General features: G+C 48.0%; 1 protein-coding gene and 1 pseudogene across 2 annotated transcripts in view; one reads left to right on the top strand and one right to left on the bottom strand.

Annotated features, from left to right (window-relative positions):
* Positions 1–42: 42 nt before the first annotated feature.
* Positions 43–26,528, top strand: part of HSF2BP (heat shock transcription factor 2 binding protein) — a 102,624-nt gene continuing 76,138 nt past the window's right edge. Inside the window, exons 1-4 of one of the 2 annotated variants that reach the window (XM_072807127.1) lie at positions 43–160; positions 1,972–2,086; positions 3,121–3,271; positions 17,412–17,515. In XM_072807127.1, the coding sequence (XP_072663228.1) occupies positions 2,066–2,086; positions 3,121–3,271; positions 17,412–17,515 (276 nt within the window). In that variant the 5' untranslated portion in view covers positions 43–160; positions 1,972–2,065. Of the gene's footprint in view, positions 161–1,971; positions 2,087–2,132; positions 2,278–3,120; positions 3,272–17,411; positions 17,516–26,528 lie in introns of those variants that run through there. The other variant, XM_072807126.1, reaches the window with a different exon arrangement.
* Positions 23,869–24,568, bottom strand: LOC140621386 (phosphatidylethanolamine-binding protein 1 pseudogene; annotated as a pseudogene).

Here is a 26,528-nt window from a genome sequence, read left to right as displayed (position 1 = left end):
GCGCAGAAGGCGGCGGGGCGGGGCCGGGGCGGCGCGCGCGCTGATGGCGTCACAGAGGCGCCGGGCGCCGCCGCTCGCAGCGCGTCCCGGGGGCGAGGGCGGCCCGCGGCGGTTCGGCCTCGGCTGGCGGGCGTCGCCGCAGCCGGCGTTTGGCGGCGAGGTTAGCGAGCGCCGGGTCTCGCCTGGAGGAGGCCCCGCGCCTCCAGGCCCGCTCCGCGGGAGCTCCGTGCGCCGGGCGGCCACCCGCCGAGCCTCGGCGTCCGCGTGCTGGGCTGGGGGCTGGGGGCTGCGGGCGGGATGCTGGGGACAGCCCCGTTAGGGGCGCCCTGAGGGGCCGGGGCTGAGCCCCCGCTGCCCTCGGAGCCAGCGCCCCCCAGCGCCCCAGTGTCGGGGCCCGGGGCAGATCCCAGTGTAGAGGATGCTTGGGGTCAGGGGTAGGTCCCGGTGCAGGGCAGGTCAGGGTCAGGGTCAGGGTCAGGTCCCGGGGCAGAGGATTGCAGGGTCAGGGTCAGGTCCTGGCGCAGGGGTGTCAGGGTCAAGGCCAGGTCCCGGTGCAGGGCATGGCAGGGTCAGGGTCAGGGTCAGGTTCCGGTGCAGAGGATGGCAGGGCCAGGGTCAGGTCCTAGGTCAGGGGATGGTTGGGGTCAGGGTCAGGTCCTGGGTCAGGGGATAGCAGGGTCAGGGTCAGGTGCCAGTGCAGGGCATGGCAGGGTCAGGGTCAGGTTCTGGGTCAGGGGATAGCAGGGTCAGGGCCAAGTCCCAGTGCAGGGCATGGCAGGGTCAGGGTCAGGTCCTGGTGCAGGGGTGGCAGGGTCAGGGTCAGGTCCCGGTGCAGGGGTGGCAGGGTGAGGGTCAGGTCCCGGTGCAGGGGTGGCAAGGTCAGGGTCAGGTCCCGGTGCAGAGGATGGCAGGGTCAGGGTCAGGTCCCGGTGCAGGGGTGGCAGGGTCAGGGTCAGGTCCCGGTGCAGGGGTGGCAGGTTCAGGGTCAGGTCCCAGTGCAGAGGATGGCAGGGTCAGGGTCAGGTTCCGGTGCAGAGGATGGCAGGGTCAGGGTCAGGTCCTGGGTCAGGGGATGTTTGGGGTCAGGGTCAGGTCCTGGGTCAGGGGACGGCAGGGTCAGGGTCAGGTCCCGGTGCAGAGGATGGCAGGGTCAGGGTCAGGTCCCGGTGCAGGGGTGGCAGGGTCAGGGTCAGGTCCCGGTGCAGGGGTGGCAGGTTCAGGGTCAGGTCCCAGTGCAGAGGATGGCAGGGTCAGGGTCAGGTTCCGGTGCAGAGGATGGCAGGGTCAGGGTCAGGTCCTGGGTCAGGGGATGTTTGGGGTCAGGGTCAGGTCCTGGGTCAGGGGACGGCAGGGTCAGGGTCAGGTCCCGGTGCAGGGCATGGCAGGGTCAGGGTCAGGTCCTGGTGCAGGGGTGGCAGGGTCAGAGTCATTGCCAGTGCAGGGCATGGCAGGGTCAGGGTCATTGCCAGTGCAGGGGATGGCAGGGGCAGGGACGAGGTCAGGTCCCAGTGCAGGGGATGCCGGGGCTAGGTACAGGACAGATGCAGGGGATAATGGGTTGGTACAGGTCCTGGCATGGGGACAGATTTAGAGTGGTTGTTTGCGAGTGTGCTCTCCTGCCTGGAGAACATTCGGGGGACTTGGGTGTTGTTGGCAACCTGCTGGCCTCAGAAACAGACGAGGTCTTAGTTGTGCAGGACCCAGTACACTGGACCGCCCTGGCGGCACCGATGGTGCACGCTCGGCCCGCGGGGCAGGTGAATGGACCAGGTGGCATCTTCCCGAGCAGGTGGTCGTCTGGGCTACAGGCGGCTGGCTGGGCTGGCCCTCCGAATCCCGGGCGGACCCCCGGAGGAGCCTCGGCTCCGCTGAGCGCCGCCCCTAGCCCAGCGCCCCCCGGGGTCGGGAAGGCCCCCGGGACTGCTTACCTTGCCGCTCAGCCTTGCATCCCCCTGTCCTTCTGCTCTGCAGGCAGCGAGTCTAAAAGCCCGGTTAAGGCAGCAGAGCCGACGCGGAACCTCGCCGAGCCCCACCGCTGCCCCCACCGCTGCTCGCCGGGCGGAGGATGCTGCGCCAGCTCCTGGAGGTTCGAGCCTCGCTGCTGCGCGTTCCCGCGCTTTCGGGCCTGCGGGGCCTGCGGGGTCAGAGGGCGCGGCGCGCAGGCGCACGGAGCGGGCCGCAGGGAGCCGGGCCGCAGGGAGCAGGGAGCCGGGAGCCGGGCCGCACCAGCCGGGGGCGGCCATGGGCGAGACGGGCGGCGCCGAGGAGGCCTGCGGGGTCAGTGGGGAGGCCGGGCCCCGGCGACTGGCTGCGTGGTGCCCCCGGAGCGCCCGGGCCGCGCCCACCCGCGCAGGGGGCCCGGGAGGGGGCAGCGGGCGTGGCGGGGACAGTGCGGCCCCGGGGCGTTGTGCGGGGGCCCGGGAGGTGGGGGGACCCGGGCTCGGAGCCGGGCAGTGTCCGGTTCACGGTGAGGGCCGGAGGCGGTCACCCGGCCTGCCCCCCCCACGGCCTGGGCGGGTGGGGAAGATGAACGGAACAGCGGAGGTGCGGGGGGCGCTCCCAGAGGGCCGGGCAGCTGGGCCCGGGGGTGGGGGGGTGAGGGTGAGGGGGGCCCGAGCGTGTCCGGCTGGTGTAGGTCTCGGTTTCCGGGGGTGGGGGTGGGGTGGGGGGTGGGACCGGAGCGTGTCCAGAGCATCAGCCTCGGCCCCCCGCCAGGGGTGGGGGAACGAGTGCCCTGGTGGCCTCGGCTCTCTCGGGGGATGGAGGTGGGGTGTGGGGGTGGGGGACCAGAGCCTGTCCGGAGCCGGGGCTGGCCTCGGCCTTGGGGGGGGGGTTGTTGGTGGTGGGGGGACTGAGCTTGTCCGGCTGGCCTCAGCCCCCGGGGGTGGGGGACCAGAGAGCTGCCCGATTTTCAGCCTCGGCTGGGGGGGGGCTGGCATGTGGATGGGAAGGGAGACACTGGCTCCCCCTTTGAAGTGTGCGGAGCAGAGGGCAGGATGGGTAACGAGGAGCTTCTGAAAGCTTTGTGAGCAGGAGGTGTCCAAGGAAGGAAGCCAGCCGACTTGGGCAGCAGTCGTCCGGAAAGACGGTAATAATGGGAAAATCTGCTCCTCCTTTTAGCACGTGGGGACTAAAGAGGAATTCGTTAAAGTCCGGAAGAAGGACCTCGAGCGGCTGACCACTGAAGTCATGCAGATCCGGGACTTCTTACCTCGGATCCTGAATGGGGAGGTGCTGGAAAGCTTCCAGAAATTGAAGATTGTAGAGAAAAGTGAGTCTGACTTGCAGTGAGCAGGCAGGGATGGGACGGCAGTCTGTGCCCGTGGCTGACCTTCCACGAACTGCCACTGTGGCTGCAGTTGGGAGAGTCGGTGGGGACTCAGGGTGAGGTGCCCTGGGGCGCAGAGCTCACACATCCCTAGTAAGCTGGCTGGGGGGAACGTGGCCAGCTCCCTGGGGTCTCCCTTAGTGGCTCCTGTTTCTACCTGCCTCTCATCCTCGGCGTGAAGATTCCATACTCTTAGAATTAGAAAGCTCCACTCTAAAGATTAAGCGTTGGTATAAGTGAAAAATCCTGCCTTGTGGAAACTTTGCATGGAGTTAAAAGTCTCGGTAGAGATACGTGTGTATTTACTTGTTTCTAGGTGAACAGACAAGCCCGTTTCTTGTTTTTATTAAGATTGATTGATTTATTTTAGAGGGAGAGGGAGAGAGTCCCAAACAGACTCTGTGCTGAGCTCTGAGCCTGGTGTGGGGCTCGATCCCACGACCCTGAGCTCATGCCCTGAGCTGAAACCCAGAGTCAGATGCCGCCCTGCCAGCTGCCACCAGTCAGTTTCCAGCCCTGATTTAAGTCTGGAATCCCAGGACTTGTCCATTCAGAGATTGAGATTCACCTTGAGCTCTGACGTCAGGTGTCAGTTTGGGAGCCTTATCGAAGTTCTAAGATTCTGGGACTGATTCTGCGCTTAACTAACATACTAAATTACAGTTAAGTGAGTCTTTGGTGCTTAAGGCTGGTCTAACGCTGTGCATTGGACTCCTCACCATCCCTGAGTGGTCTCTAGGACAAGTGTTTCTTTTCTTTTCTTTTCTTTTTAAAGATTTTATTTATTTATTCATAAGAGACACAGAGAGAGAGGCAGAAACACAGGCAGAGGGAGAATCAGGCTCCATGCAGGGAGCCGACATGGGACTCCAGGATCACACCCTGGGCCGAAGGCGGCGCTAAACCACTGAGCCACCCGGGCTGCCCAGGACAAGTGTTTCTGAGTGGCCCAGAGTGTGTCTCTAGCACTGGTCCAGACAAGAAGATACCTGAATTCAACAGTACACGTTTCTGGCGTGGGCTGATGTACCTGGCCAAGGGCGCAGCCATACATAGTTAGAAGGGAGAACGCTCATGACCACTGCAGTCCCCTGTCCTTACTCCCTCTTTGGAATCCTCAGATTGGGGGTCTCCTCCTACTCATGGCCATGACTCCTCCCCAGGGCTTCCTTGACAGTCTCAGCTCTTGCTGGACTTGACGCTGGTAGCCGTTTGTCTCCCCTTCCTCCATCTGGAGGGCTGTTGCTAGTCTCTGGGTGCCTCACCAACCCCTACCCTCCTTCACACATCTCACCATCTGGGATGTTGTCTCCCATGGAGACCCTGTCGGCTGTGCTCTAGGTCCCTGGTTATACCGTAGCTCTAGACCATTGGCTTCGGAGTCCCTTGTTCTGATCCCGTGCTCAGCCAGTGACCTTCTGAGAGCAGTCAGTCACCTGAGTGCGTTTATCTTCAGGGAAGGAAAGTCCTGACCCGTAGCAGAGCATGCCAGTGGGCTGAGTGGTTACGTCTCAGCAAATTAATGAACTGGCATTCTGAAAACGACATCAGGGTCTCATGAATTGGTTAGCACGAGTCTGGAGATCACAAAATCAAAAATGTATATATGAGACTGAGGGGCACAAAGATTGAATCTGTGGTGATGTGATCAGAGTTAGACTTTAAGAGCTCTTGCCTCGCCGTCCCCAGACCCTGTAGTCATGTCTTCCTGCTCTGGCTGTTTTGTCTTGGTCTACTTTGCTGACGTGTCCTCTGCAGCAGCCTTTCGGCTAGTGGAGCTTCCTGTGGAGTCGCCTCACTCCACGGTCTTTCCATGGGCAGTCTCATGCACACACAGCTTCAGTTTCCATATTGCTGCCAGTGGCTTCTGGGTTTGGCCCAGACCCCCAGGCTTAGTTAGGGCCTTGAGTCAACTCCTACTTGGCATTTCTCCTTGTGTATTTCACCATCATTTCAAATTCTCAGTGTTTGTCCCAGCCTAATCAGCCTGCAGCCATCAGGAAGCACCCATGGGTCCTCGGTCAGGCTTATTGGCTTCTTGCAATAAGAGAGGCCACACCCCAGAAGAACCATGGGCATCTTGCCAACAAGAGGCTAGAGCCGCGGTGGGTTTTGGGGAAGGGTGGAATTTAGGTGAAGTGCACATTAAATCGTGTTTTAATGGCCTCCAAGCAGAGTAGGGCCGTGTGTGGGGGCATCACCATATCCTACTACAATGGACCGCGGCCTCGTGTCTTTGAGAAGCACAAAGTTTATTTTATTTATTTTTAAAGATTTTATTTATTTATTCATGAGAGACAGAGAGAGAGGCAGAGATACAGGCAGAGGGAGAAGCAGGCTCCCTGCAGGAAATGTGATGTGAGACTCGATCCTGGGACTCCAGGATCACACCCTGAGCCAAAGATAGACACTCAACCACTGAGCCACCCAGGCGTCCTGAGAAGTACAAAGTTTAGATCGTGTAGAATGTTGTGTCTGGAAATTCCTTATTTGAAGCTCTGCAACTAGCTAGAAATCAAGGCTGCTGCCCTGTGTCCCAGTGACTTTGATCCTGTAGGGAACAGCGGGATGTTCCTTTTTTACTGGTGTAATTCCAAACAGCAAAATTTCTGACAGTCTGAGATTTTACAAAATAGGCTTTTTGTGAATCAGAAATCAGCAGTCACTGAAAGGGGTCATTGTCACAGTGTGTTCTTGGGAGAAACACTGTTTCCTGTTAACTTGGCAGCTTGCTTCATATGTCTGTTGGCCCAGTGTGGCGAACTCCGGGACAGATTTCTCCTTTCCTGCCTCTGACTCATTCGTGCCGTCCATCCCCCTAGCCCACCTCACACTGGGCTTTCTCAGTCTCCTCAGGGCACAAGCAGGTTTTTTTCCTCATGGCTGCATCCTGGATTCACTAGCCTGCGTCTGCTGCCACCTCTGAGCCCAGGCCCCTATCTCTGCCTCCTGTTTCTCTGTTTGCTCATTGTCACTTTCCAGTCTGCCCAGACTGTGTAGCCTGTGTAGTTTTTATTTTTTTATTTATTTAATTTTTTTTTAAAGGTTTTATTTATTTATTCATGAGAGACACACAGAGAGAGGCAGAGACACAGGCAGAGGGAGAAGCAGGCTCCATGCAAGGAGCCCGACGTGGGACTCGATCCCGGGTCTCCAGGATCACGCCCTGGGCTGAAGGCAGCGCCAAACCGCTGAGCCACCCGGGCTGCCCGCCTGTGTAGTTTTTAATAGTTAGGTGTGGTTAGGTCATTTCCCTGCTGATATCTTCAGTGGCTTTTCCTTGCTTTTAGGATACAGACCAAAAAACACCCCCTCTCTAAAAAAGCACCACCACCCAAAAACCTAAGCAAACCTGTACCATGGCCCAAAACACTTTGTATTATTGGACTTAGCCTCAGGCGCAGTCTCATTTCCTGGTCTGCCTAGATAACATCTGTCTTCCCATTGGTCCTGTCAGGTGTTGCAGCACACCACACTTTTCCTTCAGATAAAGTCATTTTTATTGTCATCCTATGATGTAGGTCCGTGGGAGGGCAGGGCCCCTCTTTTTGCCTCCCACTGTATTCTCTGTGCCCAAATATTTGGTTCCGAGGGACTTCCCACCCACCCGTTTTCTGCAAGCTCTTTTTTCTGAATTGCTCAGTATCACAAAGCTAGAGCTAGAGGTACCTGGGTGTTAAGAGAAAGGGAGGATCAAAGTGGATTTGGTGTCATGCTCACGCTCAAGGCTTGACTATGAACTTGAGTTGGCCCTTGAAGGCTTCTGCATCTCTGGCCTGAGGCCTGGCCTACAAGAGGTCCTTCTAAGGCATCTTTCACTTAGTTTTGGCTGTTGACATGGGTGACATGAAGGAAACAAAGTTTCTCTCCCTTTTCTTTTTATGAGGAGGAGGGCTGCTGGCTCTTCCCTGGGCCTTCTGAGACAAATCTGGTGAGCCATGGCCCCGAGAATGGCTCCCCGAGAGGTGATCCAAGGATCGCAAGGTGACAGCAAGAGCTGATGGACATGCTGATCTACCTGCCCTCCTGGCCCTGTGGTCTTAGAGCAGTATTGGGGTTTCTTTTGCTTCTCCAGTGGATGTGCGTTTGTCAGCTTAAGGAATGACAAAGAGCAACACAGAGGGAGGAACGAATGCAGACAGGAAGAGAGTAGAGGGCAACTATACCTGATTCGAGGGGAAGCTGCTTTTGGAGCCTAGGGGGTTGGCTTGGTTGGGTTCAGGCCATAAAGGACCCATGTTGACAAAATGAGTGTCACGTAGTGAATGGGACTTAATTCTGATTTTAGCATAGTAACTCCCTTTAGGAAATTGGGCAGGTAAGTGGTAGAGTTTGGAGTCTTCATGGGAAGGGTGTTCCCTGAGGATCTCTGAGAATATATGAGCATTGAGGAGCCAGGCATGCTTTGAGGGGTAAGAGGAAGGTGTTTTCAGATGGGGTGATGGTTACAGATGGTATGAAAGTCACAGATGAGAGTAGAGTTGATTGCCCACTAATAAGCTAATTTTTCAGCTTGATACGTGGAGCAAGGATTGGGGTATAGCAGAGTCAAGTCAGTAAATGTCAGTAGTTGATAGGAGACTAAATAATAATAAATTATTTTTATTTTGAGATGAGAGGCAGGTGGAAGTTATCCATGGAAATCATGTCAAAATAGCGACTAAAATGACATTTTCAGGGGTATGATTTTTTTTTTTTTTTTTTTTTACCTGTAGAATAAGCTTGAGGAATTGAGTGGAAGATAAAGGAGAATCAATAGATAGAGTACTCACCAAGGAAGGTCTTGGACTCCATTTGGGAGCAGGATTATGGCTGCCTGGGTGGACTGGAAGGGACACGTGAAGAAATGGTTAGTCTGGGTGGAGAAGTGAGGGCAGAGCCTGACAGTGGAAGTACGGAGCGCTGGCGCGCTGCTTCTGTGAGCTCTCAGATGTTTCCCTGCCTGTAGAGGGGACGGTGATGTTTACCACAGGAGGTGGCAAGGCTTCAAATGAGACGACTCTTTGGGAAGCACAGGCGCTTAGTGTACGGCTCGGGGGGGCCCTCGGGAAAGGACCTCTTCAGGTGGAGGGGCCCCTGGTGGACTGAAGACAGCTCCGCTCCTGACCCAGCACTTTGCATTCTGACTTAAACAACATCACTCTGTGAATTTGAAAAAGGTTTAGGGAGGCTTGGAGTACGAGTGACCTGGTTTGAATTCTGTTTCTGTCCTTTCTTAATCTGTGTAAAATGGGGCTCCCATGGTGTTCTCAGGCCTCCACAGATGACCTTGGCAAAGCAGAGATGGGGAAGTACTAGGTAAAAGTTAGCTCGCTCCCTTGCCTCTCACCCCTTCCCGAGTGTGTTCATCTAACAATAATGGAGTTTTACTGTGTCAATGTGTGTCAAAAAGTTTGTTTTAAATTAGAATCCTGTTTTTTAAGGACTTATTTTAGAGTGTGGGCATGTGCGTGTGAGTGGGGGGAGGGGCAGAGGGAGAGAGAGAATCCCAAGCAGAATCCATGCTGAGCATGGAGCCTGACGTGGGGCTCCATCTCACGACCCTGAGATCATGGCCCGAGCTGAAATCACGAGTCGGTCACTTAACTAATTTATTTTTCAAAAATAAAATCCTATATATTATGTGGTTCAGTATGTAAAATAGATGAAAGTTATATTTTCTGCATATTTAAAAAATTCTGTTTTAGAACATTACTTGTAAAGTTGATACAATGAAATGTTTTGATGAAAACAAAATATGATCAATATTAGATTTTGGAAATCAGTTGCAGTGCCATCCTCAGTGTCCAATTTCTGTTTTTAGTTGTGGCTGTTAAGTTACAAGAAAAAGACATAAATCACAAAGGTAAAGAATTGCAAATGGTGAGTTTTTAAACATTTCACTTTGCAGCATCAGGATGCTTTTCAAGGAAACTGATCTGGAAGCTTGAAGGCAGTGGGGTCAGATGTTTTTGTTTCATGGTGAAGTCACAAGGTCTGATAATTCTTTGTCTTACTGGCATGGATTCATTTGGAGGAAGATGGTGGAAAAGCCAGTCGGCCTGTCCTGTGGAACACTTGTCAAACACCTATGCTGCCTTTGAGATGTCAGATGATATGATTTAGAAACAATTGGACATCTTAGTGGCAGGCGTCTGGAGTTGGGATTGTGTAACATTTCCTATTGACACCAAACATAAATTGCAGTCTCATTTGATGACTTTAAATCTGCAACGTTAGTTTTAACCTTTTAAAATTTATTTATTTAAATAAAAATGTTTAAGTGTTCATATTGTAAACCAGCCTTGTTTTGTTCCTTAAACGTCAGTAATGAACAGAAACTAGTGTAGCTGTGATATACTGGGGAGAGGTTTGTCTAATTTTCTGTAGCAACAGAAAAAATTATTTTGTGCAATTTAAAATTTGTGCAGGAGGGCAGCCTGGGTGGCTCAGCGGTTTAGCGCCACCTTCGGTCCGTGGCCTGATCCTGGAGACCCAGTATTGAGTCCCACGTCAGGCTTCCTGCATGGAGCCTGCTTTTCCCTCTGCCTGTGTCTCTGCCTCTTTCTTTCTCTCCCCCTCTCTCCCTCTCTACCTCTCCTTCTCTCTCCCTTTCCCCCTCCCCCTCTCCGTGTCTCTCATTAATAAATAAAATCTTAAAAAAAATAAAATTTGTGTAGCAGCACCTTGTCTCTGTCTGCATGGTCCAGTAGAACCTTCTGTGATGATGATGGTACTGTGTGATTCCCTAAATGTTTAAAAAACAGCTGCTAGCTGTATATAGCCTATTGGCCCAGCACCATTTATTGAAAAGACAATCTCCTACTCCTGTTGTACAGGATTGTTTTTTTTTTTTTTTTAAAGATTTTATTTATTTATTCATGAAAGGCACAGAGAGAGAGAGGCAGAGACACAGGCAGAGGGAGAAGCAGGCTCCATGCAGGGAGCCCGACGTGGGACTCGATCCTGGGTCTCCAGGATCACACCCTGGGCTGAAGGCGGTGCTAAACTGCTGGGCCACTGAAGCTGCCCAACAGGATTAGTTTTGATCTAAATGGCTGTGTATGTGGGGATTTGATTCTGAATTCTTTTTTTTTTTTTCTTTTTATTGCGCCCCCCACCCCCCACCCCAGGCCGGCTGGAGCGGAGGAGGGGCCCAATTCTGAATTCTTTATTAGTTTTATTTATTTTTATATTGTTCATTATTAGTGTTTATTAGTTTTTATATTGATTTTCTACTTGGTTATGTTTTATTCTAGCTCCCTGATGAAATTGTCTTTTTGCTGGAACATTAATCACAGTTAAAGTCTGAATCTGGCAAATTCAGTATCTGGATCAGCTATTGGTCTGCTTGTAGTGTCTATTTTCCCTTTTGGTAATCTTGGTCATTTTAAGTAACTAATGGACTATTTAAAGTGAAAATTTGTAGAGACTTTGTTTTTTTTTTTTTTTTTGTAGAGACTTTGGATGATAGTATTTTTCTCTCGCAAGCCGTGCCCCTCCTCACCACCCCCTACCTCATTGCACGCACTGTCTGCTCGCCTCTGCAGCTGTCGTGTGCTGCTTATGCCTTGCTGAGCGCCTAGAAGAGGGAGTTGGCTCTGACGTCAGCTCATTTTTCTGTGCTTCCATCTCCTCTGGGATCATGACCCACCCTAAGTCTTGGCTGTGCAATAGCTCTGTGGTTTATTTCCATTTCCCAAGCTCTGTGCTACCACTGACGGCTCTGCCCAGCTTTGCTGCCTCTTTGCCTGTGCTGGTTTGGAATATGCTAAGATTCCCAGGAGGAATGGGGTGGGAGGCTGGGCTCCTGTACCGCTATGAATGCTCCTCCTCTCTGGGTCCTGGCCTGAGGGCCTCTGTGACTCAGTGGTCCCCACATACCTTGAAAGGAGTTAGTTTGTTTAAATTCCAGTTTCCTAATTGTTCTCAAGGGACGATTGATCTGCTACCTCACCATCATAGCTGGAAATGGGAGTCCTTCATATATGTGGTTGTGACTTTTAAGTTGTTAAAAAACACATTTTAATGTCATACAGTAAAGACAGGCTGTGGAAATGTCCCAGATTAAAGGAGGCTAAAGATACGGCTGAAGGCCACACGTGACCCTAGACTGGTGGTTGTACTTGGAAGGGAAGAAATGCTACATAAAGGGCAGTTTCGGGTCATTTGACAGAATTGGAATGTTAGTGGCAGATTAGATAAAGTTATTGTATTCATTTTTCTGAAGTTGATAACTGTATAGAGTAGGTGTGTAGGACGTTATTCCTATTCTTGGGAAATACTGAAGTACTTACGATGTATGTAACTTACCCTCAATGGGCTCAGAACGCGTATTGTGTGTGTGTGTCTGTATGTGGTACAAACGATGAACAAATGCGAGACGTTGCCAGCACGTAAGTCTGGGTACAGGGAATATAGGTATTGTTTGTATTTTTTTTTTCATGCAATGTTTTGTAAGTTTGAAATTGTTCCCAAATAAAAAGTCTGAAAAACATTGTAAAATGGATAAAGTGCTGTTTATAGAACATATGTGTCCTTTAGGCACTCTTGGGTTGTTAGCAGTGGGGTTTGAAAACCACAGTACTACCTGGTCTCTAAAGCATTGGTGGGGGCAGCCCGGGTAGATCAGCGGTTTAGTGCTGCCTTCAGCCCAAGGCATTATCCTGGAGACCTGGGATCGAGTCTCACGTCAGGCTCCCTGTATGGAGCCTGCTTCTCCCTCTGCCTGTGTCGCTGCCTCTCTTTGTGTCTCTCATGAATAAATAAATAAAAATCTTAAAAAAAAGCGTTGGTGGGTGTTTTGAGATTAATTTCCCAAGAGTTTGGTATTATTGAGAAGAGGGAGACCTCTGTTTCAGCTCAGAGAAAAATTATTATTTCTGGCCTATAGAAATCTGAACAAGAGAGAGAATCATGAAGCTTATGATGAAAGAGTGAATGCCAAGAAGGGATTATTGGGGTACCTGGCTGGCTCAGTCAGTGGAGTGTGCAACTCTCAACATTGGGGTTATGAGTTTGAGCCCTACAGTGCATGTAGAGATTACTTGAAGTCTTAAAAAAAAAAGATCATTTGAACCAAAAGTTTATTGTGACCCAAGTGAGACAATATCAGTGTCTCATGTCCATGTTTGGCAGGAACAAAAGGGGAAGCTTGGAGTATAACGTAGAGGACAGACAGGACTGGACAGAGTTTGGGGAATCCACAGGAGGATCACAAAGCCCCGGGAACTGGAGGAGTGGGGTGCCAGGGCTTCCCTTAGAGCTGCCAGCTGCACAGAAGGTGAAGTTACTGTTACTGGAAGATTGTCAGGGATGACACAGGGGAAGTAGATGTCCCAGCAGGTCTCCTTTCGTCCCCGGTCCCTTTGGAGCCTGCTGCTGTTCAAATCTAACATGAAGCTAAAAGCCAAGGAGCCCGATTGCTGTGGATGTTGACTTTAGCCTCTTGGGAGCACCGAGTGGGGTGGAGTACGGATCCAAAGGACATGTGGAGATGGTCTGGCAGACGGGGGCCTGGGAGAAAAGGAGAGAAATAGGGGCTTATGGACAGAGGAAGTGGGAAGGTAGCCAAGATGGAGAAAGTAGAGAGGTACATTATTTGAATATATCACTCCTGACACCCCACCATTAACATCTTATTCTAAATAAATAAAATCTTTAAAAAAAACATTTAAGGGATACCTGGGTGGCTCAGCAGTTGAGCGTCTGCTTTCGGCTCAGGGCGTGATCCTGGAGTTCTGGGATTGGGCTTCCTGCATGGAGCCTGCTTCTCCCTCTGCCTGTGTATCTGCCTCTCCCCCGCCCCCCGTGTGTCTCTCATGAATAAACAAAATCTTAAAAAAATAGTAGTATTCGTATGCCAATAACTGAAAACATTTCCTGATTCTGGTTTGAGAAATACATTCACAGAACTCATCTGAATTCAGTAAGATTGATCTTAGGTTTCTGTGATGGTATTTGTTTTCAGGTGCCCAGCGAATTTAGTCAGTGAGTCAGGGAGGTGTTCACCATCTGCCTGGCATCTGTCAAGCACTGCTAGGTAATGTCGAGATATTCAAAGGGCAGAATTTGACCCTCTTCCTTAGTAATTTACAGGTAGACTAAGGAGCTCCAAGAGACTCAGATGTTGAAGTTAGTGATACAAGGTACTGCCAAGTCCATTTGGCAATGCCAATATAGAACAAATTCCTGTTAGTCACACGTTTTCTTCATCTTATAAAAGATAACTCCAATGGCCTTTAAGTTAGAAGAAGAAGAGTGGTTTGGGGAGATTTTTGGCAGTGGAGAGAAAAAAATGCTATTTGCACGTTCTGATTCCAACTCGTTTCCCCCAACCCCTTTGATTTGTTTTAAAAGTTTGATAGCTAATTAAAGTGTTGTTTGGCTGGCTTATAGTGGGTAGGATTTCAAATGCACTTAAGCTCTTTAACTGAAGGTGTTGTTTTTTTTTTTAATGAATCCTGAAATATTCTCATTTTTTCACTTTTTTTCCCCCGTTTTTTTTGTTTGTTTGTTTTTTGTTTTTTGTTTTTTTTACTTTAGGTATTTATATTGTTGACAGGCTGATTAAGTTAAAATGAAGTCTTTAGGGTGAGCCGTGATCCAGTATGACTGGTGTCCTTGTAAACGGGTATATTTGGACATAGAGCACACGTGTATAGGTAAGCTGATATGAAGGGACCAGGAGAAGGCCCAGGGACAGTGGAGGCAGATGGGAACTCTGGAAGATCTAGGCTCCTGAAAGGTGGAGGAGGCAGGGAAGGACCCTCGCCTACAGGTTTCGGAGGGAGCGTGGGCCTGCTGACACCTTGGTCTCGGGCCCACAGCCTCCAGAACTGGGGGACAGGATGTTTCTGTTGTCGGCTGTCCAGTCTGTGGTGCTTTGTTACATACCCTCCAGATCTCAGTTCACAGTAAAGATGGAGTCCATTAGCAGCTAATCGTGAATTCTTTCCTAAACCTATTATGGAGTGCTAGGAAGGGAGAGGTTAGCTATGAAAGACCGTTTATTTTGGGTTTGAGACTTTTAGCTGTTTTGGTCAAAAACGATACTTTCATATTAACATGAAACAACAAGTGTAAGTTTATTCTTATTTTAAGCATGCCAGGTGCTAAAGGGTAGAGAAATTGATCCCTTATGTATGCTTTACATTTCTTTGCTCAGGGTTTCAGAAATGCTGCTTTTCATTTGTAGCTCAGCTCCTTGCTGGTAATAGTTCTCTGCACCCTTTCCGTGGATAAGTTAAGCAGTGAGAGATACAGCCTTTTCTCATGGTATTAAAACTATCAGGGCAGCCTGGGGGCTCAGTGGTTTAGCACCACCTTCAGCCCAGGGTGTGACCCTGGAGATCTGGGATCGAGTCCCACGTCGGGCTCCCTGCATGGGGACTGCTTCTCCCTCTGCCTGTGTCTCTGCCTCTCTCTCTCTCTCTCTCTGTCTCTCATGAATAAATAAATAAAATCTTAAAAAAAAACTATCAAAAAAGGATTGTGAGTTTCAGAAGTGGCCTGTGATGTAGATTATTTCTGTATATTAGTAGTCTGTCTTAGCCACCATTTCATTCAGTTAACAGTTACAGGGAGATTTCCTTATGAATGCTAAAGATTAGTAGGTACAAGACAGCCTAGGCTGGATGGCAGCTTCTTCCCTATTCTGACATCGAAGCTGGGTAAGATAATGTATTATTCACTGTCCATATTCTTTCTGTCCCTGGTTTTTAAAATAAAAAAATCATAGAAGTGGTATATTCTCATTATGAGGATGAGACATATAATCAAAGTGGCTGTATATTTTTCTCTCTTCAAGGATTAGCAGAAGGAACTTACAGAGAAGTAAAATTCATTTGTGTGACAAATATTTATAAAATTCCATGTACCGTTGTAGGGATTTGGGATGTATCAGAAAGCGAAACATGAAAATGCCTGCCCTTGTGGGGTTTGTTCAGGGCTGTTGGCACTGCGGGGGGCCACGCTGAAAAAGCAGGGTGAGGGTTTGGTTGGGAGAAGGCGGCAGTGCTCCCATCTGGCCACGAGGTGGCGGCCTTGTACAGCTGAAAGGCACCTGCCACCTCCAGGTGCCCGGGTAGGCAGGTGTGGCATCCCCCCCGCCCCCGCCCCGCCCATGCTGACTTTGAATTCTGTGGGGTGCCCGTGGGAGAGTGGAACGTTTGACCCCGTCCCCTTGTTATGGTAGCCTATGGATGTACGGCTACACAGGGCCAGAGACTGTGAGGTTACCCTAAGGAAAATCTGTGGGGCCAGGATGAATTCCCATGTGTGTTTATACGTGGTAAGGCTTGTAGAGATGTAATTTTCTATCTTTGCCACCTTTGAGTGACGTACAGCTTGATGATACAAGAAAATTTAAGAGTGAACTGCGAAGAAAAAGTTTGTACCACTGATTTATTTTAGTTCTTTTCATTTTGTTTCTTTTTATGAGCATATGCATTTCATAGTTCATTCATAATTATAAATGACATAAGTTTTCATTTAACACTGTCACAGAAGGCAACTGTGTAGCTTCTAGAGCCTAGCACTTGACTGACAGTTGATTTCTTGGGTGGCCAGGATTTGCAGCGTAGAGCACAGACTTCCAGGAGAGTCCTGTTGTGGCGTGATGCATTGTAGGAGGAGGGGGCAGAGAGGAGAACTGATTTGAGCTAGAAAAAATAGTCCCACTTTACATGGTTTCTGAGAAACGCCGTTTAAGACAAGTTGTGCCAGCCAGTTTCATAATCTGTAACCGAATATTTGGCTTTAGGTGCTAATCTTCCCTCTAGGGCAAAGGGTGCCTGGAAACTGCTGACTCCCTTCATTTCTCCCACGCTTTGGGGATGCCCCTGCTGTCCTTGGCAGTCCCCTGCCTTCTCAGAGCCCAGGGCCACCAAGCCACCCCCTGGGCTTGTCCACACTTCCCTGGAGGGAGTGCTGTCCTGCCGTCTCCTCCCCAGGTGGAGGGGGGCACCAGTTTTCAGGCCGCTGGCTGCTGCCTCCCACCACCTGCTGTTTCTGTCCCCAGGTTCCTGTGGCTGGGCTCCCTCACTGGCTCTCACTGGTTGTGTGTTGTTTTCATTTTGTTAATGGCCAGAGACCAGGCTGTTGTCCTGAAGCCGTCTTTCTCAGAGTCTATTCCCGGACCAGCAGCATCTGCCTCACCTGCGAGCTTGCTGGAAGGGCAGATTCTTCAGGCCCACCTCAGGCCTACTGAATCGGAGACTCTGACTGACGCTGGCGGGGGTGGGGGGGGCGGGTGCAGCCTGTGTTGACCCAGCCCTGTAGGGGATACTGGCGGACTAACATTTGGGAGTCAGTGTCCACAAGCACTGCTGCATTAGCTCTGAGTGCCGTGTGCCACCTCACATCTGGGTGCGTGTTAGCATAGACACTGATGATTTCTTAGTTCCTGAGGTCAAGGCACTTCATTACTTTGCTTTTTAAATGTCAGTATTTCTGCACCATAATATCTTTTCTTTAAAGTTGACCATACCTGTGATTCCAGACTTACTAACGTGGATGTTTTGGGGATTTTGTTGGCTATTTGAATCACCACCTAAATGAACGTGGTGGGGAGTTGCCACGGTTGCCCGCCTTCACCGCGGCCTTCTCTTGTCTGATCACCGTTGCTTCCGCCCCTCCATTGACGGCCGCTGCGGCTCTTCCTCCTGAGTCAGTCTGCCAGTTGGTGAGACGAGCACTGTGAATCAGCCCTGGCTGGCACCGTCTACTCACCGAGCTGCCTTCTGCTTTTTATGGAGCAGATACAAGTCTGTGCCACGAGACAGTCGGGTTTCTCAGCCCTGCCGTCAGTCCCTTACGTAACCCACTTTCTTAGAGCCTCCAGTACGAGTTTGGCAGTAAAATCAGGGCTTAAAAACATAAGACTGAAAACAACAACAAGAAAAGTGCTTTTGGGTATGGGCTAAAAACTGGCAAAAACCTGAAAAGCAGAACTTTTAGAATATTGGTCATTGAAGGACTGGTTCTGTGAATAATCACACCTGAGCAGCCCATGCCCATTTTCTTGAGAGATTTGGCTCATTGGATTCTTAGAGGACATTAATGGTCTGAAATGCTGAGTGTTGTTGTGTCTCTCTTCTTCTAGACCTGGAAAGGAAAGAGCAAGAGTTAGAGCAACTGAGAATGGATTGTGAGCACTTCAAAGCCCGCCTAGAGACCGTGCAGGCTGACAGCATGAGAGACAAGAAGGTACGATGCTAGCACACCAGTGTCCGGGCTGCTCCCCGACAGAGCCGAGTGGCCGGCAGCCCTCCTAGCCCTTAAGCCTCAAGAGATTGTATTTTAAAATGTATGTAATTCTGGGGGCGCCTGGGTGGCTCAGTCAGTAAGTGTCGAACTCTTGATTTCAGCTCAGGTCACAATTTCAGGGTCCTGAGATTGAGCCCTGCGTTGGGCTCCATACTCAGTGGGGAGTTTGCTTGAGATTCTCCTTCTCCCCTTGCCCCTCCCCCTCCTGGTGTTCTTGTGCGTGTGCATACATGTGCGCTTTCTAAAATAAATCTTAAAAAATAATAAGGGCTGGAAAATAGTCGAACATTTGGATTTTATGACCATTTAATGTGGAGAATATTTACTGGGTAGGCTTGTAATTATGACTTCCTGTTAACTTTAAAAAAAGTTTTTTTTTTTTAAGATTTTATTTTTTCATGAGAGACAGAGAGGCAGAGACAGAGACAGAGACAGAGGAAGAAGCTGGGATCATGACCTGAGCTGAAGGCAGATGCTCAACCACTGAGCCACCCAGGTGCCCCAGCTTAAAAAATTTTTTAAAATATTTATCTATTTGACAGAGTACTCACATGTGCCTTAGTGGGGGGCCAGGGGGTGAGGAGGGAAGGGTGGGGCAGAGTGAAAGAGAGAAAGAGAGAAGCAGACTCCTCACTGAGCATGGAGCCAGATGCAGGGCTCTTTCTCAAGGCCCCAGAGTTCATGACCCGAGCCAAAATCAAGACTTGGACACTCAACCAACTTAGCCACACAGATGACTCTAATTTTTATGTCTAAAAGATCACTTCAGAACATTAAAAATCATAGAATAATAAGAATTCTGAAAAATGTACTTAATAATTTATAATCAGAGATGTATTAACTGGAAATATTTGTAATAAACCTAGGGGATCATTTACTAATCTTTAAGAAACAACTAATGTGTTTTAATATTTGACGAGACTAATAGTATTTCTTAAAAATTACACATTCTTGGGGATCCCTGGGTGGCTCAGTGGTTTGGTGCCTGCCTTTGGCCCAGGGCGCGGTCCTGGAGTCCCGGGATCGAGTCCCTCGTCGGGCTCCCTGCGTGGAGCCTGTTTCTCCCTCTGCCTGTGTCTCTGCCTCTCTCTCTCTGTGTGTGTGTCTATCATGAATAAATAAATAAATAAATCTTTAAAAAAATTACACATTGTTTTTCTATAGAATAAATGATTTCCCCTTCTCTTCTGTAAAGCTAGAACTATCCTATCACTTCTGATAAAAGTCAGGGTGTGTGTATTTTTTATTTTAAAGTAGAAAAACACTAACAGTACTAGTAACAGTAGCTAGTATCTGTTGTTTCCTGTGTGCTGGCAGGTGGCCAGCCACTGGCTGTGCATCGAATATCTCTTGTGCGTCTCCTAGCACAGCAGAGTCAGTAGGCACTGTTAGCCTCAAGGAGGTTAGGTAGCTGGTCACAGGTCCACTGCTGCCTCATGTGAAAGAATTCTGAATATTTGTGGCTGCTATGGAGGTTTTCCAGAACTGGTGGGTTTTGTATGGACTTTAACATTGAACAAGAAGGAAAGGTCAGGGAAAGAGTTTCGGTCTCAAAACTGAGTTAGGTTGAGTGTCAGTCACATAATCAAAGTTGAAATTTTAGCTTTGTCGTATGTTTAGATCACAATAATTTAAGATGACGGTGGCTAATTTGGGCCTGAAATTTTCATGGTCTGAAAGAAGTTGACCAACAGACAGGAAGGATCTGATAAAAGTTGACAATGCACTTGTTAGGTTCTGTACTTCCTGAATTTGCTGAGATGTCCTTGTTAAGGTTAAAACTTAATTGGACAGAATCTTAGATTTCCTTTTTTTTTTTTTTTAGTAGATAAACATAGGAAAAATGCATGTTTTGTGGACATTTTAGAGGCAGTGCTTAAAAATGCACCATTCGTGGGGTACTTGGGTGGCTCAGTGAGTTGAGTATCTGACCCGTGATTTTGGCTCAGGTTGTGATCTCAGGGTCGTGCGACTGAGCCCTGCGTCAGGCTCCCTGCTCAGCGTGGAGTCTGCTTGAGATTCATCTCTCTCCCTCTTGCTGTCCCTCCCCCCTCACTCACTCACTAATAAATAAAATCTAAAAAAAATAAGCCATTCTGGTAAAGTGCCCGTATAGAGGATGAAATGGCCCTGGTGAAGTTAGTGTCAGATCGGTAGTGTGTTTTTGCCCTGACAATTTGACCTTAGTTAAAATGTGGGAATATTTTAGGTTAAACTATTTCCTATTTCCAGTCACGTTTCCTGTTTAATTGTCCTGCCAATTTAATACCGATGGGAGCCCTTTCAAGTCTGCTGTTACAAGGCCACATCTCTTCTTGTTGTAGAGAACTGACAGCTGCCTTTTCCGTAGCCTTTTCTGTGGTCTCCGTCCAGATCTCTACAGCTCATGAGGCTGGACTCTGGAGGCTTATTTTAGACTTGAGAAACCAGGAAAGAATGCAGGGGCTAGATCCCAAATTAGAGCACTGCTAGTAAGTACTACAGTATGCGTAGAAGTCATTGGGAAAGACAGAAGTTACTGGATCCAGTACGTATGAAGAAAGGAGAAAACAAAGTGTGGACTCAAAATCATAAATAACTGTGCTGGATGAGCAGCCACCCCGAACCCCGGGAGAATGGCCATCGGGCAAGGAAAGCTTGGTTCTCTGCTTAGTTGAGATGTTTCCCCAGCAGTGGTGGAATCAGATCAGGGGAGGCCAGCTGGGCCTTGCTGTGGGCGCGGGGGCTGGCCGGGAGAGTGGGTCTTCCTGGGAGGGGCAGCCTCTGAACTCCAGAGGAGAAAGGGCCCGGCTTCCCCTGTGTGTGACACCATCAGAGGCCCGTGCCGTCACTGTGAGGGCGCATGTGGCTCTCGACAAAGGGTCTGCCAGCAGAGCTTTTATAGTGTCTGACCTGGCTTTCCCGCCTGTGTGAACTTGTCCTGGATGATGTGCGGGTTCAGCCCTGCTCTCTAGGGGGTCTTTCAGCTGCTGGCCTCTGCCTTTGCCTTCTCTGCACGTTTTCTTGTGCACGTACCTTTCAGAGTTAACTACTAACTTGCACAAGACTGCCCATGTATGGTTATCTGTGATTTTGTTAGGAAAGAGTTGCTACTTTTGAGATAGTAAAAGGGAAGTTGTTGTAAACATTGTATATTATTTCAGGAAACCTTCTAAAGAAAAAATTAACTGATAGTGTATTTTAGTTACAGAGATGAACTACAGAGGGTTTTGAAGGAATCCATACTCACTTTAAGTATGTAAACATGTCAGGACTCGGTTACTGTTTCTTTTTTCAAAGCAGTTTTGTTAAGATATATTTTGCATAACAGAATAATCTGTTGTAAAAGTGAAGTTTGACTGTTTCAGTGAGTGTACGCAGTTGTACAGTGTTCACCACAGTCCATTTTGATTTTGGTTAACATTTTTAAAAAGAATTATAGAGGGGCACCTGGGTGGCTCAGCGGTTGAGCGTCTGCCATCGGCTCAGGGCGTGATCCCGGGGTCCCGGGATCAAGTCCTGCATTGGGCTCCCTGCATGGAGCCTGCTTCTCCCTCTGCCTGTGTCTCTGCCTCTCTCTCTATATGTCTCATGAATAAATAAATTAAATCTTTAAAAAAGTAAAGAATTATAGATTCACAGGAAGGTACAGAAAATTCGACAGGAGTCCCTTTGTGCCCTGTACCCAGTTTGCCCACTGGTGGGTCTCTGGAATCCCTGCAGGGCATGGTGAGAGCCAGGAGACCAACAATGGTAAAACCCACAGGGCTTATTTGGGTCCACTGGTCTTATCTAGTGATGTATCTCACCAGTATTGGATGCTCTCCTGTGTGTGTGTGAGAGAGAGAGAGGGAAAATGTGTGTGTGAGAGACTAGTTCTGTGCAGTTTTTTAAAAAATATTTTATTTTTTTTAGAGAAGGAGGGAGAAAGGGAACAGGGAGGGGGGAAGAGCAGAGGGAGATGGATGAGGAGATTCTGTGCTGAGCACGGAGCCGAGCCCAACACGGGTCTATCTCATAACTCTGAGATCACGACCTGAGCCGAAACCAAGAGTCAGATGCTCAACCGACTGATCCACCCAGGCTCCCTAGTTCAGTGCAGTTTTATCACATACATGGATTCATGTAACCACTACCACATTCAAGATACTGAATTCTTTCATCTATTAACACATAGTTGCTACACATTAATCTCCATAGTTATATTTTAAGAATGTCATGAAAATGACTTGTATCACTCAAATTCATCAAAATTATTTCTTGAATCAGTGGTCTGTTCCTTTTTATTGCTGTGTAATGTTCCATAGTGTAGAAATATAGTTCATTTAACTATTCTCCCATTGAAGTTTGGGTTATTTGCTGTTGTTCATTATTATGATAGAGGTACTGTGAGCATCAGTGTATAGGTTTTTGTGTGACTGTATGTTTTTATTTCTCTGGGATAAATGCCCAAGAGTATGGTCATTGGATTGTGTACTAATGATGTTTAGTTTTTTTTTATTTTCAAGATTTATCTATTTATTTTATAGACGGCATGAGCAGGGGGAGGGGCAGAGGAGAGAGAGTCACAAGCAGACTCCTTGCTGAGTGCAGACCCTGATGGGGGGGACCAGTGCCATGAGCATGAGATCGTGACCTGAGTTGAAACCAAGAATCAGCAGACCAACCAACCGAGCCACCCAGGCACCCCTGCACATTTAGTTTTGTAAGAAATTGCCAAGTTGTTTTGCAGAGTGGCTGCCCCATTTTATGTTCCCTCCAGTAGTCCATGAGTGATTTATTTCTTCCACATCCTAACTGGTAAATGGTGTTATCACCATTTTTATTTTAGCCATTCTGGTAGATATATGGTGACTGTACTTTGCATTTCTCGCATGGCTAATCATGTTGGGATCTTTTAACATGCTCGTTTGTTGTCTGTGTATCCTCTCCTGTAAAATATCTGTTCATATCTTTTACCCATTTTCTAATGGGATTGTTCTTTTTTTCCTGTTGAATTTAGAGAGTTTTTAATATATGTTAGATGGAACTCCTTCATTGGAGATGTGATTTACAGATAGTTTCTGCCAGGCTGGAGCGTGTCGCTTCATCTTCATGGGGTCTTCACAGAGCAAAAATGTTCAATCTGGTGAGGATGAACAAATCTTGTTGATTTTTGCTTCCATGATCATGAACAAGGTATGAGCTTTGTTTTTTTTTTTTTTTTTTGTTGTTGTTGTTGTTGTCCAGTTGATCTTGTACTTTGTGGAAGACATGACATCTCCTCCATGGACCTGCTCTTGCACTCTGTTACTGATCAGTTGGGCGCATTCCCCTGGCCTGTTCTGTTGTCTGGCCCCTCTACCTGTTCGTCCGCCAGAGCTCACTGTCATGGTTACTGTGGCCACGTAGTGAGCCTCAGCATTGGGTAAAGAGATTCTTCCCATTTTTTTCTTCCTCCAAATGGTCTAGACAGGCCCTTTACTTTTCCACATACATTTCATTATAGGTTCATTTGTGTCTACAAACATGCTGAGGTTTTGATGGGGATTGTCTGTAGGTTAGTTTTGGGAGAACTGTGATCTTGTCTGTGTCGTGTCTTTCAGCCCATAAACAAAGCACATCTTTCCACTCCTTTAAGTTGTCTTTAATCTCTTTCATCAGTGGTTTGTAATTGTCAGCACACAGATCCTGTACACATTTTGTTAGATTTTTACTTAAGCCTTTTATTTTCTTTCTTTCTTTTTTTGGTTCTACACAATGTTTTCATTTTTATTCAACTATAAGCAAGTAGCAGAATTAATACAAATTTCTGAAACCCCAAACTGGCTTTCTTCCATGAGTAAAGAGTGATCAATTTAAGAGGTCCAGGCTTGGGGATTTCTGACCGCCTTTCACCCAGGCCTGCAGTTTATCTAGATAGCTGCGCCTGAACCACAAAGCGACTCTCCCTATTGCTGTTTCCAGTACCGCTCTTTAAAGGAACCAGAGACACTGGCCCCCAGTAATCAGTCCTAGATGTAACACACTGGGGGCTAATGGTGTGAGAGACACTGTCGAGAAAACGTGACCCAGAAGATGCTATTATGCACAGTTCTGGACTCAGGCTCATAAAGACAGAGGCAGTGAATCTATTTTTTTTTTTAAACCTTTTTTTTTTTAAACCTTAAAGATTCTTTGATGTTCTGCTCTATTACTGTAAACCTGGTCTTTTCACCTGAATTTTTTCTTCTTTAAATTCTGGATTGCTAGTCCTCCAAAATGGAGGATTAGATTTGATCAAAACATAAGGAGTGTGACTGTGTAGAATTACAGAGGACAGGCAGAAGGAAAAGTCACCCTAAACCACTATCTGATGGCTCAGGTCTTGTCTGTGAGAATGGGAGCGGGGAAGGGGAGAAATCTACATGCATCACTGAGCTTGAGAGCATGCTGGGCACTGCCTGTCCCTGTCTCCTGGCGTCCCTCCACTTTCCAGACAGCTGCTCACAGAGATGGTCACACAGCTGTCCCATTCAACCTGATAACAGGTGCAGGCTGCCAGGGATTTGAGCTCATACTTCTTGTGGGGAGATGCCACTTTGAATTTACCAGAGTGGTCTCCATATTGTTTGCTGAGAATGGCCTTATCACACTTCAGTGGCCCATCCTGCATGTAAACCAGCTGGAAGTAAAGGGTGAAGGCCTTGGGAGGTCCAGATCCCATGTAATGGAAGAGAACTGTGCCACTACTCATGTCGTTGCCCCGTGTGTTGACCCCAGAAAATAGCCCCATTGCCTGTGTTTGGGCACCTGGCAGATTGCCTTCCTGCTGGGAGCATCTGAGTCTGTCATGACCAACATGCAGCGTTTACCTGGATCAAGGCTATCCCATGCAATACTGATGGGCTGGTTCTTAACCTGGGTGGGCGTCAGTACGTTGTGCAGTGTACCAACCTTGGCCCTGCTGTATTTGACCTGCAGTGGATGCTGCAGCTGCTCCTCTACCTCCTGTGGGCTCAGGGGCCCAGGCTGCCTTCTGAGGTCCACCAGCATCTTGGGGCTGAGCCGGGTGGACGGTGGTGAGAGTCTTGGCGAGGCTTAGGCCTAGCAGCACTGACTCAGCATGGTCTGCAGACTGGCCACAGGACACATGGGCCCAGCAGCTGGGATGCATTTTGTTTTCTTTGGAACACTTTTAAATGGTGTTTTAAATTGTAGTTTCCACTTTTTTGTTGTTAGCATATAGAAATGTGATTGCTTTTTGTGTGTTGATCTTATAACATGTGACCTGGCTGAACTCATGCATGAGGTCTGGGAGTTTTTTTTGGATTCCCTGAGATTTTTTTTTCCCCTGAGATTTTTTTAATATAGACAATCATGTCATCTGCAAGTAGGGACAGTTCTAGTTCTTCCTTCTACTCTCTCTACCTTTTGTTTCTTTCTTTTGTGTGATTACACTGTCTGGAACTTCTGGCACCGTGTTAAGTAAGAGTGGCAAGAACAGACAATCTTGCCTTGTTCCTGATCATGGGGGAAAGCAGTCTTTTACCAGTAAGTATGATTTAAAAAAAAAAAAAAGAAGAGCCCTTTTTAAAAAAAGAATTTAACTGAAATTCCAGTTAGTTATATACAGTGTTATCTTAGTGTATCAGGTGTACAGTAGAGTGATTTAACATTTCCATATATCACTGGTGCTCATCATGACAAGTGCACTCCTTAATCTTCATCACCCGTTTCACCCAGCCTCCCTCCCACCCCCTCTTTTGTGACCAGCAGTGTGTTTTCTGTAGTTAAGAGTCTGTTTCTTGGTTTGCTTCTCTCTCTTTTCCGCCCGCTTTGCTCATTTGTTTTGTTTCTTATATTCCACATATGAATGAGATCGTATGGTATTTGTCTTTCTCTTACTGACTTATTGTACTTAGCATAGTACTCTCTAGTTCCATCCATGTCATTGCAAGTGGTAAGATTTTGTTTTTATGTTATATTCCTTTGGGTTCGCTGGAAAATTGAGTGGAAAATACAGATTTCCCATGTGCTCCCAAACCCCATTCATTTGTAACCTTCCCTATTGTACAGATAAGTGTGATTTTAGCTGTAGTGTTTCATAGGTGCTTTTTATCAAGTTGAGGAAGTTCCTTTCTGTTGTTAGTTTGCTGAGAATTTTTCTCACAAGAGAGTGCTGGATTTTGTCCAATTTTTAGAATATTTCCATCACATATTTGTTTGTAGTTAGTCCTGTTCCCTTGCCCAGCCCTAGGCAATCACGGATCTGCTTTCTGTCTCTCTCTATAGATTTGCCTTTTCTGTATATTTTATGGAAATATAGAAATACAATATGCAGTCCTTTATATTTGGTGTAATGCTTTGGAAGTTCATTCATGTTAGCATGTGTCAATTGTTTGTTCCTGTCGTAACACTTTTTTAAAAATCTTTCATCAGTTGATAGACATCTAGCTATTTTCAATTTTTGACTCACGAATAACACTACTGTGAACATTCATGTACAAGTGTTTGTGTGGATATATATTTTAATTTTTCTTGGGGAATACCTAGGAGTGAAATTGTTGGGTCATAGGGTGAGTATATGGTTATTAGCATGTGTCATAGATTAGTGATCATCTTTTCTCCTAAAACGAGTATGAATATATGTCTGAATGTGTAAGAGATTCTGTATACCAAATACATCATCCCCGGTTAGATGTGAATGGGCCACCCTAGACCAAGTTATGAAGTCACCAAAGTTTGGTTTGTGGCCCACTGATTCCTTTCCTTCTCCCCCTAGTTGTCCTGCACTTACCTCTCTAAAAGAAAAAATGAAAACATCTAAAAAAATATAACTTAAAAAAAACTATGACTTTTTAAAGATTTATTTATTAGAGAAAGAGAGACCATGCGTGTGTGCATGTGTGCAAACAAGGGAGGGGTAGAGGGAGAGAGTATCAAGCAGACTCCCTGCTGAGCACAGAGCCTGATGTGGGCCTCGATTCCACAACCCTGAGATCATGACTTGAGC

The sequence above is a fragment of the Canis lupus genome, chromosome 30 (assembly GCF_048164855.1).
Source record: "Canis lupus baileyi chromosome 30, mCanLup2.hap1, whole genome shotgun sequence".
Taxonomy (NCBI): domain Eukaryota; kingdom Metazoa; phylum Chordata; class Mammalia; order Carnivora; family Canidae; genus Canis; species Canis lupus.
Note: the sequence above shows the minus strand (reverse complement) of the source record. Positions and strands in the feature narration are given on the sequence as shown.